The sequence below is a fragment of the Equus quagga genome, chromosome 7 (assembly GCF_021613505.1).
Source record: "Equus quagga isolate Etosha38 chromosome 7, UCLA_HA_Equagga_1.0, whole genome shotgun sequence".
NCBI classification, from domain to species: Eukaryota; Metazoa; Chordata; class Mammalia; order Perissodactyla; family Equidae; genus Equus; species Equus quagga.
The window spans coordinates 125,612,834-125,627,918 of NC_060273.1; the positions used below are offsets into that span (position 1 = coordinate 125,612,834).

Consider the following 15,085-nt stretch of genomic DNA (forward strand, 5'->3'; position numbering starts at 1 on the left):
ATTATAATGACTTATAACATTGTGTAATTTCAGGTGTACATTATTGTTTATCAATTCCTAAATACATTTCATCATGCTCACCCCCAGTAGTCTAATTTTTATTCATCACCTTACATATGTGCCCCTTTGTCCCTTTGACTCACCTCCAACTCCCTTCCCCTCTGGTAACCACTAATCTGTTCTCTTTATCCATGTATTTGTTATCTTCTACATATGAGTGAAACTATGTAGTATTTGTCTTTCTTTCTCTGGCTTATTTTGCTTAACATCATACCCTCAAGGTCCATCCATGTTGTTTCAAGTGGGAGAATTTTGTCTTTTTTTATGGCTGAGCGGTATTCCATTGTATATATACCACATCTTCTTTATCTATTCATCCGTAGAAGGATGCTTGGGTTGCTTCCACATCTTGGCTATTGTTACTAGATGGCTTCTCTGGAGAATTCTACTGAACATTCAAAGAAGATTTAGTACCTATCCTTCTCAAACTATTCCGAAAAATTGAAGAAGATGGAACACTTCCTAGCACATTCCATGAAGCTAACATTACCCTGATACCAAAACTACACAAGGACAACACAAAGAAGGAGAACTACAGGCCAATATTACTGATGAACTTAGATGCAAAAATCCTCAACAAAATATTGGCAAACCGAATACAGCAATACATTAAAAGGATTGTACACCACGATCAAGTGGGATTTATTCCAGGGATGGTTCAACATCCACAAATAAATGAATGTGATACACCACATTAACAAAATGAAGATTCTAAGTCTTTAGCAATGATCTGTTCTCTCCCTTCATTCCAGCTTCGTCTCTCTTCACTACTCTAAACACAGTCTATGCACTCACACATATATGTGTATTCAGAGTTCTCCACACAGATGATAAAGTCCAGTCTCCATATATGTTTTCTTCTGCTATGTTTGTCCTTCTCCACATCACCTACCTGGTCAACTCCTACTCATGTCAAATATGACTTTCTTTGCCATATTGTTCCAGATCTCCCAGGAAGACAGACATCTCATAGGCTATGCTCCTGCAGCACTAACAATTACAGGGCAATAATCACATATCTGTTGGGTTAATAATGAAGGTATCCAGGGGAATAGTGTAAATTCTTTACCTGAAGATCAGAACATACCAGAAGTAATGCAAAAAAAACGGATAGTGGATGGACAAGTATAAAATTGTTCATGATAATGCTCAACATTACATATGAAGACCAAAGACCCTTTTTAAAGAGGTCTCATCTTCATTCAAGGGATCTGAGTTATGAACAGTGTCAGCTCTGGGAATCCACCACAATGGCTCAAGTAAGGTCCTTTTATACCAGAACTAGATTTTATTATTATTATTATTATTATTATTATTATTATTATTATTATTCAGGCGAACAAATACTTCAGAGGACTGCCCAGCCACATTTGTCATAGGTGACTTCATCATTAACAAACATAATGTAATCTAATTAACACTCCAGCCCCTCAACCCTTTAAGGCTGCTGTGCTGCTCCTCGACCTCTGCCCCTCCAGGGTCCCGGCATCCCTATTGAGACTAAGGATTTCAGTTCAAAGACAGCATCTCCCACCTTCATCCATAGCCTGCAGAGGAAATCCACTAGAGCACTTTTCAAAAATGCTGATACTATGTTCCTAAAGTATTTCTCAGTGCTGTGACAAAAGGAGTGTCATCATTCCTTCATAGAGGAAAATATTTATGGGAAGGGAGAGCAGGTCATACGTGATAAATCCATTCCTACTTCCCAATTCTCTAAGTTATTAAAGTTCTTCCTCTATGTTGCATCAAGGAAATTCTGATCTCTCTGTCTCGTTTAGTGTATGCCACTGTTGATTCCAGATTTTAATTAACCAACTGCAAAAACTGGTAGAAATACTCCGAGCTGCTCAAACCAGCACATTTAATCCAAAACCCGGTAAAAGAACCTATATCAAAAAATTCAGCCCAGTCTACACCTCCCCCTCAGAGCTAGCACCTCCAGAATCCAGTCCCACATATATTCCCCCAAGTCTTTTATTGTATAAATTATCAAAACCTTGCAATTTTATTTTCCCAGATTTGCCTTTGCAACTAGTTTCCTAGGATATGCTAGAATGTGACCCTAACTACTTAGAGGCATTTAGAGAAATTGGCACCTGCTGGCAAGGTAACTCTCTCTGGTGAGGTCGTCACAGGGTCTTCGAGAAAGGCAAGAACAACTTCACTTCATAGGGGTTGCTTCTTCTAGCAAGAAAAATTGAGTAGAATTTGAGGGTTCAATATTCTTAAAATCATCTAAATTCTCCAAAAGTTACCATTCCTATTTCAAAGTTCCTCTATTTTGTAATCAATGTGCTCACGTTCATGTAAGAGACCTGGCAAGGACGTGAATTCCACCTGCAATGCAGTTTACCAGTGTGCAGGATCAGACTTGTGTCTGATTTTCAACTGTCAGCCCTTTGACAAGAGGTAAGAGGTCCTTTTAGATTAGTCTTAGAAACACCCCAGATCTTTGACCATGCCTTGAGCTGTGAATTTAGAACCTTGAGTTATCATTTGCTTTCTGTAAGCCCTCCAGCACAGTTAGAAAGAGCCAGCCTACACTACAGGGTGTCACCCCACACCTAGGGTAAGTATATATCCCAATTTGCCTGGCAGCATCCTGTTTATGTCTCGTACCTTAGAATTGCTAATGACACTCCCTTTCACTTTCAAAAGTGTCCCAGTTTGATCAAGAAATTATGCCTACCCTTCATGTACCCATAGCCTATCACAAAACCCATTTATACCACCAATGGACACTCACGGCAACCACAATGGAATTCTAACTGTTTCATTACAGAAGGATGTGGGCTATTAGGTTTCCATTCTCTAATGCTAACAGAGTCCCCACTGGTTTTAAGCCAAACGGAGTCAGAGAATCAATCCTAGATCCCATTATCTTGAAGGTCTGTTCTCTTTAACCATCTTTGGTACTAATAAGTACATAGATCAAGATTCTTAGTTGCAGACTACAGAATCTACTCCAGGTGTTAAAACAGAAAGAAATTCAGTATAGAGTATTAGGAGCTTACAGAATACTGAGAGGGCTGGAACCAAACCTAAAGTCACAACCAAGAATAATGCAACCAGAAGAAATGTCCAACATGAGACCGTTCTATCAGAAATCCCACAGTCACTGTCATCCACTACTTGACATCAAATGGGACTAGATTGTAGAGCCATCATCACAGCTGCCCAAAAGATCCAATTTCTCTGTGCATAAACCCCTACCCTACATTTTTCCCATCTGCATTCTAAGTTTTGTGCAGTGGTATCTTCTTAGTAGAACGATGGTCATATCTGGAACCATAGTAAGGAAAATGCAATGTACTTTTTACACTTCAGATCTCTTTAACACAGAAGACAGCAGAGAAGCTTTGGTGAGGATGCACAGTGAGCCAATCTGCCAAGAACTGAAAAGGATTATGGGAAAATCCATATGGAAGAAAGTGGTGGTAAGATCAGTAGTGGCTCCAGACTTCCTATCGCAGAAGAGTTTGGGGGACACTATCTCGTTGGAAGGGGGATTCAAGGATCTGCCTTGAAGCTGTGTTTGCATAGCAAGCACACTGCTCTTACCCAACTCAGTTGTCTATTTCAAGTGGTACCTAGGAGAGCTAATGGAGGTCCAAATCAGACAAATGAGACAAACTTTGGCAGCACAACCAGATGGCAAAGGTAAGATACCAACACTATTGCCCTAACTTCACATATTGAATTGGGCTGCCTCTCAATAGCAAAGTAAATAATAAGAAAGCCCTTAATAAAAGGGTTCCAGCATATTAACAGGAGTCTTCCCTAAACAGTTCTGCGAAAGAGAAAAAAAAGACTATTTTTAAAACCAAATTGGGGCATAATTTCTGAAAAAATGCAAACTATGGTACAAAATATTTTGAATCCTGAACTTCCAGTTAACCTTGGATTTATTATTTCTATACTTATCACACCCAAGCTGGTACAGGCAAGGAGGACCAAGTGAGTTTTCTCTTCTCTATATTGCGTTGTTCTTTTTTTTTTTTTTTTTTTTTTGGTCCCCCTAACTTGAAACATCCCTCTGCGTTCAACGTAGCTTTGGGGCAACCATCAGATTTACCTCGGTGGGATTCCTGAGATACCTTTTTCATTGCCCCAAGTCTATCTAAATAGGCCAGCAGAGGCTTCAAAAGTGATTCATTACGTATTTTCCTTTCTTTAATTTTTTTTTAATCAAACCATTCCGTGAAAACCTTATATCACAAGTCACACAGCACAGAACAGAAACAACTCCTTTCCGAGCCCACCGGGGACTTTATGAGGGAGGGGGCCCGTGCTGTTAGACGTAAATTTTGCCGATCTGCTGGCTCCTCAGTTCGTAGCGCTCGACTGCCTGGCTCCGCAGCAGCTCCTTCTCTTCTGCTGCGTCTCGGGCTCGCAGCCGGGAGAGGTGGGCCGGAGACGCGATGACGTCGTAGTGCCGCTCCAGATACCGCAGGTAGACGAGCGTGTGCAGGGCGTAGGCCAGCACCAGCAGCAGGATCAGCGACATCGCCAGGCCCATCAGAATGGCTGGGGAGAAGGCAGAGGCGCAGTCTCGGGCCTTGGCAAACTGTCCCCCCTTGATGGTAAAGCCTTGGATCTGTCAGGAGGACGAAAAGAAGGGACACGTTCTTTCTCTCCTAAGATCTACTTCCCACTTGGGCTGGGGGTTCTGGACCCTTAATTGGCCACATTTAAGATACTGGGGCCATGTTTGCTGAATAACTCAAACGCACGATCTAACAAATGTGAGTGTGTTATGTGGACAGAGAAACAATTTTAAATCAAGACTGACCCAGAAACTCTGGGATGTATGTTTGTCATAATTAAAAGGCTCTTGAAATTCAAGGCTCTGAAATAAAACCTCTTTTAATCTGATCCTCAGGAATATCCCCTTCATCTAAAACCACAACTGCTGCGGTATCTCTAAAATTCAAAGCACACTCAACATTTTATAAGTGTTGGTATAAATTTCACCAAGGATTTTAAGTCTCAGTTCCTCTGCCTTCGATTCTGTTGACAGGAATTAGACCAGGAAGAGTCTTTTAAGGGAAGATATTATGATTCCTAATGAGGTGAAACATGGACAATAATAAAAGCTAACACTCAGTGAAGGTTTTTTTATGTAACAGACACAGCCTTAACTCATTTAATACTCACAATAGCCTGTAAATTACTATTTATCCCTATTTTATGGATGAGACACAGAAAAGTTAAGTGACTTGCTTAGAGTCACACAGCATTGTAAGCGCAGTGAAGCTGTAATTCAAACCCAGGCAGCCTGGCTTCAGAGTCACGTGTTAGTTTACTACTCCCTAACTCCTGACGTGTTCTGTCTCTTCTTCCTCCTGTCACTACCTCTCCCTCTTACCAGTTGTACCCTACCAACTTGGTACTCTTTTTGGAATTGCTGTATACCAGCCCCCCCCCTTGCCCCCTGCCCAGAGAATAGAAAGGAAAGTTTTCTCATATGTGCAAATGAAGTGGTTTAACTACTTGGAACTAGGAGAGGTTCAAATCCACAACTGGCTGCGATATCTAAATACTGTCACATGGAAAGAAACGGGGCTACAGAGGAACTGCTCCAAGTGAGAGCAATCACTTGTGAAGGCAGCCCCCACGTTTAGCTGGCTTTTAGAATACAACCCAACACAGTGTCACCTCATTCAGTCACCTAATACGTTTAAAAGGGCACATCAGGAAACTGAATTATCCATGAACGCTTTACTGAGAACTCATTGTTATGACTTAGGTGGGCGCTTTAGCATCTTTCCATGCTAAAATTACCATGCTGCCGCAGACCTCAGGGGCCTTGCTCACCCAATTGTGTGCTCTAGACCAAATCCAAAACAGCTTCTGAAGAAAACTCTTGGCCTGGTTTCTGGGATCCTTGGCCTGCCCCTCTATGAAGAGGCAAAGGGGCCTTCTCTTCAGACTAGTGTCTGAAGAGTCAAGCTCCTCAATGACAAAAGATGGCCTCATTTGATTCTGCAACTCCAGCCAAAGAGAACATCCTCACATTGACTGCCACTTCATTCTTGACAAGACTTGGCTGAGAACAGTATCTGGAGAATGCCTGGAAGGACATGTCGTCCATCCATTGTCCGGACTAGAGGTTGCAAACACTGTATCCAGCCCACAGGTGAGTTTTGCTTGGCCCAGAGTTCTGAACAATTTCCCATAAGAATCTGGATTTCTAGCTTCTCCTGAGAAGTCAGGAGATCTAGCAACACTGAGTCTGCATTCCCAGAAAGCAAAAATTAGCTGGAGCTAAATAAATATGCCCCCTTGTGATTCCAGCTACACTTTGCCACAGTCCGCCACTGGTCCACCTGAGGCATTGGCATCCGAGTTTTCCCCCAAGGCATCTGAGTTCGCCATGCATGTGACACCACTCTACACTTTACTCTGAGAACGAGCAGAGCAGCAAAGCTGCATACAGGGACTGCAGCCTTCTGTACACGTACCTTAACCAGCACCCCTGGCACCTCTTGCCTGGACCGAGCCTGCATTCTGCCATCTGTCTACAGTAAGGGTGTTTTAACAAGGCCTGCGTCCAACACCCAGTGCTGTTTTCACTATAAGGCTGCTGTTGAGGATGCTGGCACACGTCGCACAACACAAGGGATGGGTGTGCCCCTCACGAGTACATTTGCAGTAGTCTTATGAACCCCCTGAACACGTAACTGGCTGACTCCTTCTTATGCTGGCTGCTCCCAAGCTTCGGAGCCAAATTACTGTGCCGCTTCTAGCCAGGGCTGACAAATGGTCTTGTGATTTTGTGTACCAACCTCACCATAGGCTGTAACTGATCTTTTCTTCCTTTGTTTTTATTAACCCCTATGTTTTTGCCCATGTTTTTGTTTTACATTTTTTTATTACAAAATATATACATAATATAATATCTACCATCTTAACCATTTTTAGGTGTATGGTTCAGTGGCATTAAGCACACTCACATCGTTGTGCAGTCATCACCACTATCCATCTCCAGAACTCTTTTCATCTTGCAAAACTGAAACTGTACCCATTAAACACGAATTCCTCATTCCCCTCTTCCCTAGCCCCAAGCAACCACCATTCTACTTTCTGTCTCCAAATTTGACTACCCTAGATACCTCATATGAGTGAATCATACAAATATTTGTCCTTTTCTGTGTGATTTATTTCACTTAGCATAACATCCGCAAGGTTCATTCATATTGTTGCACGTATCTGAATTTTCTTCCTCTCTAAAGTTGAATAAGATTCCATTGTATGTATATACTAGATGTTGTTTTTCATCATTCATCAATGGACATTTGGTTTGTTTCCACTTTTTGGCTATTGTGAATAATGCTGAAATAAACACGGGTGTACAAATGTCTGTTCAATCCCTCCTTTTAATTCTTTTAGGTATAGTCCCTGAAGTGGAATTGCTGAATCACATGGTAATTCTATGCTTACTCTTTGAGGAACCACCATACTGTTTTCCACAGCAACTGCACCATTTTACATTCCCACCAGCAAGGTACAAAGGTTCTAATTCCCCACATCCTTGCCAATACTTATTGTTTTCTATTTGCCCTTTTTTTTTAATAACAGCCATCCTAATGGGGGTGAAGTGGTTTGCCCATTTTTCAAAGTGATTTTTCTTGTAGTATTTCTGTAAGTCCCCTTAAGTCATGTCTGGAACAGGTGGAGGCATAAATCAGTCAATTCCTCCTTTCTAATTAGGGTATGTGTGCATTATTCCTTGTTTTCATTATTACTTTCTCATTGCCCTTTCTGCCTGCTGCTGTTTTGAAATATCAAGAGAGAGAAATTACATATACATATATACATATACATATATATGTATATGCAATTTATATGTATATATGTACGTACATATATGTATGTATGTATATATCTACATATAATTTATATATTTATGAAGACATAAATACATATAATTTGTTATACATATAATTTATAATATATAATTTATATATGTATATAGACATATAACTTATATGTATATATGTGTGTGTATATATATGTATGTATGTGTGTGTGTGTGTGTATATATATATAATGTGTATATATATGTAATATATATATAAGTGTCTTTGGAACCAGACAGTCCAGAATTCAGATTCTGCCTCTCCTATTTACCAGTTATATCATTTTGAAAAATTATGTAAGTATCAGAGCTTCAGTCATCTCACTTGTAACATAGGGATAATAACAGCTACCTTACAGCATTATAAGCTTTTTGGAGACAAACAATGTGCAATAACCACAACAGTGCCAACACAGACGGGACTCACAAGCAGCAGCTATTGCTTCCATGCTGACACAGTCCTGGGTGTCGCCACACATATTGGGCCATGAATTATTTATGTTCATAAGGATAGGTCAGAAATTGAGAAGGTGTAGCTTGAGAAGTAATTTGAACCCAGGTCTTTCAGACTCAGAGAGGCAAGTTCCTTCCCTCCCCCAAACCACCTCTCCTCAGCGCCCTCCCCCACCACACTGCTCCAGCCTGGGGAGGGAGGGTTCTATGGATATATATGTATGTAAAATTGGAAAGTGCCCCTAAAAGGGATGTGCAAAACCCTGTCTATTTCAGTGACTCGGAAGAACAAGAGAAGCTTTTTTCACAGGTAAACAGGACGGAGGAACTTGACAGATGTCTCCCAGCCTGAGACTGTGCTGGTGAAAAGGAACCTCTTGTGCTCCTGCCCCCTCCCCAAATACTTTCAAGAGGAGCTTTGGGATATTTTTGACTCCCTGGCTGACAGTTCCCTTCCTATGCTACCTGCCAAAGCTGTCACTCACGCTACAGATGTACTTCTTATCTGCCCTGATAGGATCACTGCTCACTCCCTGAAGGAAGTACAATAATTGTCCAACAATTCCTCTGCCCAGAAGGGCCTCTCACTCCAGGAAGTGTCAGTCACTGGGCTTCAGGCCACAGCTTCTCCCCGGCTTAGATTGCTGGCATTCCTCACTGATAGTTATTAGTGGCTGGATAAACCTGACTGTAAAGCAAGGGGGAGCGGGGAGGGCTGTGCAGGGAGAGAAAATATCCTAGTCCACTTCATACCCTAGAAGATACAGAAAAACAATACCGATATTATTTTTAAAGTATCCACTCCTCTCTTTTCCTTAAACACATGTTTCAGTTTTACCGAGTTTCTTTGGCTCCAAATACACAGGTGCACTGAGCCTATGTTTTAGTTTATTACCTGGAAATCAACAAAAGTGACCTCCCACAGGCTTGACGTATCATCCGTGTTGCTGGGCACCAAGAGGGCATCGTACCGCTGCAGGCTGCTGACGCGCTGGCAGTGGTAGGAATAACGTGACGGAGCATATATGCCAGTTGCATTGAAGGTTGCTTGGATGGAATTATTGAAAATAATCTCGACTCGGTGCAAACTAAACCAGCCCTGGATGGACAACTTGTTGTAATTGATAAGGGTGAATCTGAAAATGATTATGAAACAGTATTACCCCCAAAGCTCTTCTACATTTGCTGACACAGGACATCGTCTATGAACGGTACAACCGCGCCCTCTGTTGTCAGGTAGTAGAACTGCCTCAAAAGAGGCTTTTACGTTTCCGGTTTGGAATGAAAGCAAATGACAGGGCCCTGAAAAGTGAGCAACACAAACTCTTACAAAAAACTCGGCTTTTTTATTTTTTAGAATAAACACTCGATATTATTGCCAAAAACTTGAGAACAACTTGAATGCACATCAATATAGAATTAGCTAAAGAATGTTCAAAAATAATAGGAATAGTTCTGACTACGTGTGAAGCACCTTTCTGTGTTCTTTATGTGTATTTTATTCACTCTCTACCACAACGCCATGAGACAGATAATATTACCGTCCTCATCTCCTAGACGAGGAATAAGACACAGAAGAGTTAAGTAAATCATTTGTGCAAGTTCACTGAGAGAATAAGCATTGGAGCTGGGCTTTGAATCCAATCTGAGACGAGAGCCCTTATTCTTAGCCATTTTGGAATAGACTATTCTCCAGCCATAAAAACATTATAATGTACATAGGCCATGATCTTTTTTTCACTAAAAAAATATGTGTGACTGCATAAAAAAAATTCTGGAAGGGTAGACATCAAAATGCTAATTAGTCATTACAGATGGTGGTTGGATTATGAATGATTTTCATTTTTTTCTTTTTATAGCTCGATATTTTCTGATTTTTCTGTTTTCAATGGACATGTATTACCTTGTGTTAGCTTGGGGTTCTACAGAAGCAGACCCTGAGCCAAAGATGTGGATACAAAAAGTATTTTTGGGAGGTGATCCCAAATGTATTGGGGAATTTGGCCATTCAAAATATGTAGTATGGAGAGAAGAGAAACAACAGAGGAATGGAAGACAGTCAAAAACGACACATGATTAAGCAAGTTTCCACTGTGGGAAGTGGGGCTTAATGCCCATGAGGAACCCTGGAGCCCGAGTAGAATGCCTGCCTCTGAGTTCTCTCGCCTGAGGCTGAGAGAGCTGGGGCATTTATACCCTCGCTTCACTCACTGGTTGAGGGCTGCTGGGGCAGGCACAGGAGGCAGTGGGCCCCTTTGGCCAGAGGAAACTTTTAGGCAAAGAAGGGCTATCAGTGAAAGTTGAGCTGGTGGACTGTAGTGGATGCAATGGAAATGCCCAAGGGGGTATAGATGGGGTACTGACAGTGTCTGCCACATACCTTTATCTCAGAAAAATAATAATCATAGAGCTATTTTCCTTTTGGGGAAAAAAAGTGCTATTTGAATCAAAAATATTCCTCAATCGTATATCAAACAGCTATGTGTATGTGTTTGGTTACCTTCTGGGTTTCTATTTTCCTTTTAAAGTTTCTCTGGAAGGTAATGACATGCGTTTTCTAAATTACGACCAGTGAAACACTAGTGTCCCATGATATGCAGGAAAGTGTTCTGATGAGAGAGCTTTCCAGGGTGATACCAGGAAACACCGGGTTAATCAAAGCTACCAGGTGCAACATCTTCCTTAAGACGCGTCTTCACAGAAACCTTCATATACAAGTTTACACGGTGACGCTCCAAAAGGAACACAGGGTGGGTAGTGTTTCTCAAACACATTTGACCACAGAATACCTTTTATGGGGACTCTTATAAATATTTTCATAGAGCAGAAGTGTTTCACAGAACACAGCTTGGGAAAGACTGCCCAAACACATCCTGCTGGTTTTTCAAGTAATGTTAAAGACACAGCTCCTATCTTCACTAAAAGCTTGATCCTATAGGAAGGGAAACATATTTCGATAAGAAAAAAAAAATGTAATGTGTCCAAATTGGCACGCCCCACCCTTCCCCAGAGCAGTTCCTAACTACTTGGACAAACCACCGTCAGCAGATGCATCCTTCCATACATAAAGACAAAAACGCAGGCCTGTGTTGCTTCTCTGCTGGGGAAGTCAGCTAACGGAGAATTTTTCATTATCCTTAAATGATAAGTGTGATTCACTGTAAGGAGCTATATAGAAAGAAACTTTAAATCAGAGCCCCAGCCCTTGGAGCTTTAAGTATATTTTTTGCTCAGAGGAAAAGGGTATCACATTCTCACATTCATGTGTTCGTGTGTTCTCAAGGTCCCTAACTGAGGAAACTATAGTTGCTTTGGTAGAAACTAAAGGAAGCATTATGATAGGATCCCATCACATAACACCACTGACTTTTCAGTGTAATTAGGTAGAGGTGACATTTCACACGTCAGTGCTTAGCACACAGCAGGTCCTTGATACTAGCATGTTGAATCAATAAATTATATGGAGCTAATCTGAAACACTGAACCTATGATACTCCAAAGTGGTACCCATACCTACCTTACATCAAGACCTTTGGGATTTTGAGCATCATCAAACTTCAGAGACAACCTGAGAAAACAGAAACAACACAGTCCATCTAAACAGGAACAACCCTTACTTCACACTGCACTCAGAAATTACCTCAAAATGGTTCATAGACCTAAATGTAAAAACCAAAACTATAAACTTATAGAAGAATATTTGTGCAATCTTGGGACAGCCAATGGTTTCTTGAAAAAATACAAAAGTACAAACCATAAAAGAAAAAATTGATAATTGAACTTTATTAAATTCAAAAACTTTTGCTGTTCAAAAGATACTATTAAGAAAACAAAAAAGACAAGCCATAGAATGGAAGAAAATATTCACAGCACATATAGACAAAGAACTTCTATCTGGACTATAATAAATAACACTAACAACTCAATAACAAGAAGACAACTCAACTTAAAATGGTCAAAAGACAGGCACTTCACAAAGGAAGATATACAAACAGCCAATTAATACATGAAAAGATGCTCACATCATTAGTCATCAGGAAAATATAAAATAATGCTACAAGATAACATGGTACAGTAATCAGAATGACTAAAACTTTTAAAAAAAATCTACTTGGAAGCTTTTAATACCTATATTTATCCCCATTTTCCTGAAAGTTAATATGAGATTTCCTGGAGCAGAGACAGATTATTACTAACTCACAGCAACAACCACATTGGTTCCCCTTTTCACCCAATTCTTCCTCACGGGCAACACGAAGAGAGCCAGATACCATCCTGTATGTACTAGAATTTGTCACACAGGTGAGGAACACCAGAGTATGAACCTGGGAGTTTATCTGGAGAGAGACAGTGGTCCCCCTTCACCTCCTGAGAAAGGGAGAGAAACATCTGCCTCCTTAGTGTCAAAAATTTTCCTTGGGAAGAGACAAGGGAAGGATCCTGGGTTCCTAGCTCAGAAGGTACCTCTGATGAGTTTTGTTAGCCTTTGGATGGGGGCAAACAGCTCACCATAAAGGAGACAAATGGCAGCAGGTCTAACCCATGTATGTAAATAAATGTCTCCAAGGGGAAGATAAGAAGCCTCTCTGGGTTGCCAAGCCCCGGAACGTCTGCATGGCTGAGTTTCATTACTCCTTGACATGTAAACACACCCCTCTGAGAAGATAAATCTCTTATCAACTCCAAGACTTATCTTTTAACCCAGGTTCCAGTAAAATTTGTTGAAAAATTACTAACCATGCAAGAACACAAAAATATTTTCTCTACAGTCCCACACTAACCATACCAAGAGTTGGTGAGGATGTGAGGCAGCTGGAGCTCTTACACAACGCTGCTGGAAAGGCAAACGGCACCATCACTTTCAACACAGTTTGGCAGTTTCTTAAAAAGCTAAACATACACCTACCATATGATCCAGCCATTCCACTCCTGGGTATTTACCCAAAAGAAATGAAAATATATGCTCCTACAAAAACTTGTACTTGAGTGCTTATAGCAACTTCATTTAGAAAGTTATCTAAAAACTGGAGGAAAAAACAAATCTCCATCAAGAGGTGGTGGGATAAATAAGTTGTGCTATATCCATCCAATGGAGCACTTACTACTTAGCCATGGAAAGGAACATACCTTTGATACATGCAACAACATATGAGAATTTCAAAATCGTTATGCAAGTGAAAGAAGCCAGACTAAAAAAGAGTGTACACTATACAATTATACTTACATAAAATTCTAGAAAATGCAAACTAATCTATAATGATAGAAAGAAGATCAGTGTTTACGTAGAGAGGTGGGAGTGGCAAGAGGGATGTTACAAAAGGGCACAAGGAAACTTTTGTGAGTGAAGTAAATGTTTGCTATCTTGATTGTGGCGATGGTTTCATGGGTAAACACATATGTCAAAACTGATCAAATTGTCTGCTTTAAAGATATGTAGTTTAGTGTATTTCACTTATATTTCAATGAGGTTGAAAAATAGGAATGGCAAAAAGTTAAGTAAATAATTGAAATGGGAAAAGGTGAGGAATTGAAATACATAAAGTATGACACTGCTATGTGATGTTATAATGTCTAGAAGTTATAACACCTCAATATACATTATAAAACCAAAAAAGTGAAAGTAGATAGTTATAAAATGTCCAATTACAAGCTTGAAAAACAAATCACAGAAATATAATCTCATTAATTTGGTCCCACTTATCAAGAAGTAAGAATGTCAGTGATTGAGCTGCAGTTTATCTTCATACTATTTACAGGGAAAAGGGAAGGGGTACTTACAAAACAAACCATAAAATAAGATTGCTAAGAGAAATATCTTTATTTCCTAACATCATAAATTTAGAAACCTTAGAAGCACTCATTAACAAACACTTTGTAGCTAATTTACACAATAAGGCAAGTCTTCAATAGGACCTTTCTCTAACAATATTCTGACACTGTTACAAATTACTGAAAATACTTTAAAGAAGTAAAATGCATTTCTTGAATAATACTTTATAAATTTGATTGGTCACTTATTCTAACAGAATTTCTCTAGTTCTTCCAAGGAATCAGAATAGCTTAGTTACCCGTAAACTGGCTCTACAGCTAACAAACTAAACTTCAAAGCAAAGCCGTGCTGAGCCCACCCTAACCTCTGTCCCCGTCTCCTGATGGAGCAGCTCAGTGGCCTCCACACTTCTGACCCTCCACGAGCCTTCTCCAGCAGTCCTGGTTTCAGTGAAAGCTCGATAACATGCTGTGCTGCTGAGTACAGAGCATGAGGCCTGAGTTCAACAAAGCAAATTCAACGATCCTTCAGGGAGAATCTTTCCAGTGCCAGGCACCGTGCCATAACCTGGGAACACACGGGAGAGTTACAGCCTCACCAGTCACTCAGAAAGGAGCTTCTTTTACTCTTCCCAGCACCCTACCCTCCCACGCTTAAGATGGATTTTGAATTCTTCAGACTATAATTGTCTAAATTCAAAATACACACAGATGCTGGTATTATGCTCTCTTTGTAGGGTTTTCGCTATTTGAAAAGACTTCTGTAGCAAATCTGTCTGCCAACAGCTTGCCTTTCCCTGAACATTTTGTTTCAAAGCGCTAAAACATGGTCATCTTTTTTAAATCTGTGCTTTTGACCCTACATGGTTATGTCTTTGCTTGGGTTTGTTCTTTTGGCAACTCCCTTTCTGGTTCTTGAGAACATAGGATTTCCTTGCC

The 15,085-nt window shown here is 40.4% G+C and overlaps 1 protein-coding gene across 1 annotated transcript in view; it reads right to left on the bottom strand.

The window, feature by feature from the left end:
- Window positions 1–4,357: 4,357 nt before the first annotated feature.
- The window catches only part of LOC124241580 (V-type proton ATPase subunit S1-like protein), a 28,384-nt gene continuing 17,656 nt past the window's right edge, over window positions 4,358–15,085 (bottom strand). Inside the window, 3 exon segments of the mRNA XM_046665461.1 lie at window positions 4,358–4,660; window positions 9,273–9,513; window positions 11,895–11,945. Coding sequence (XP_046521417.1) covers window positions 4,358–4,660; window positions 9,273–9,513; window positions 11,895–11,945 — 595 coding nt within the window.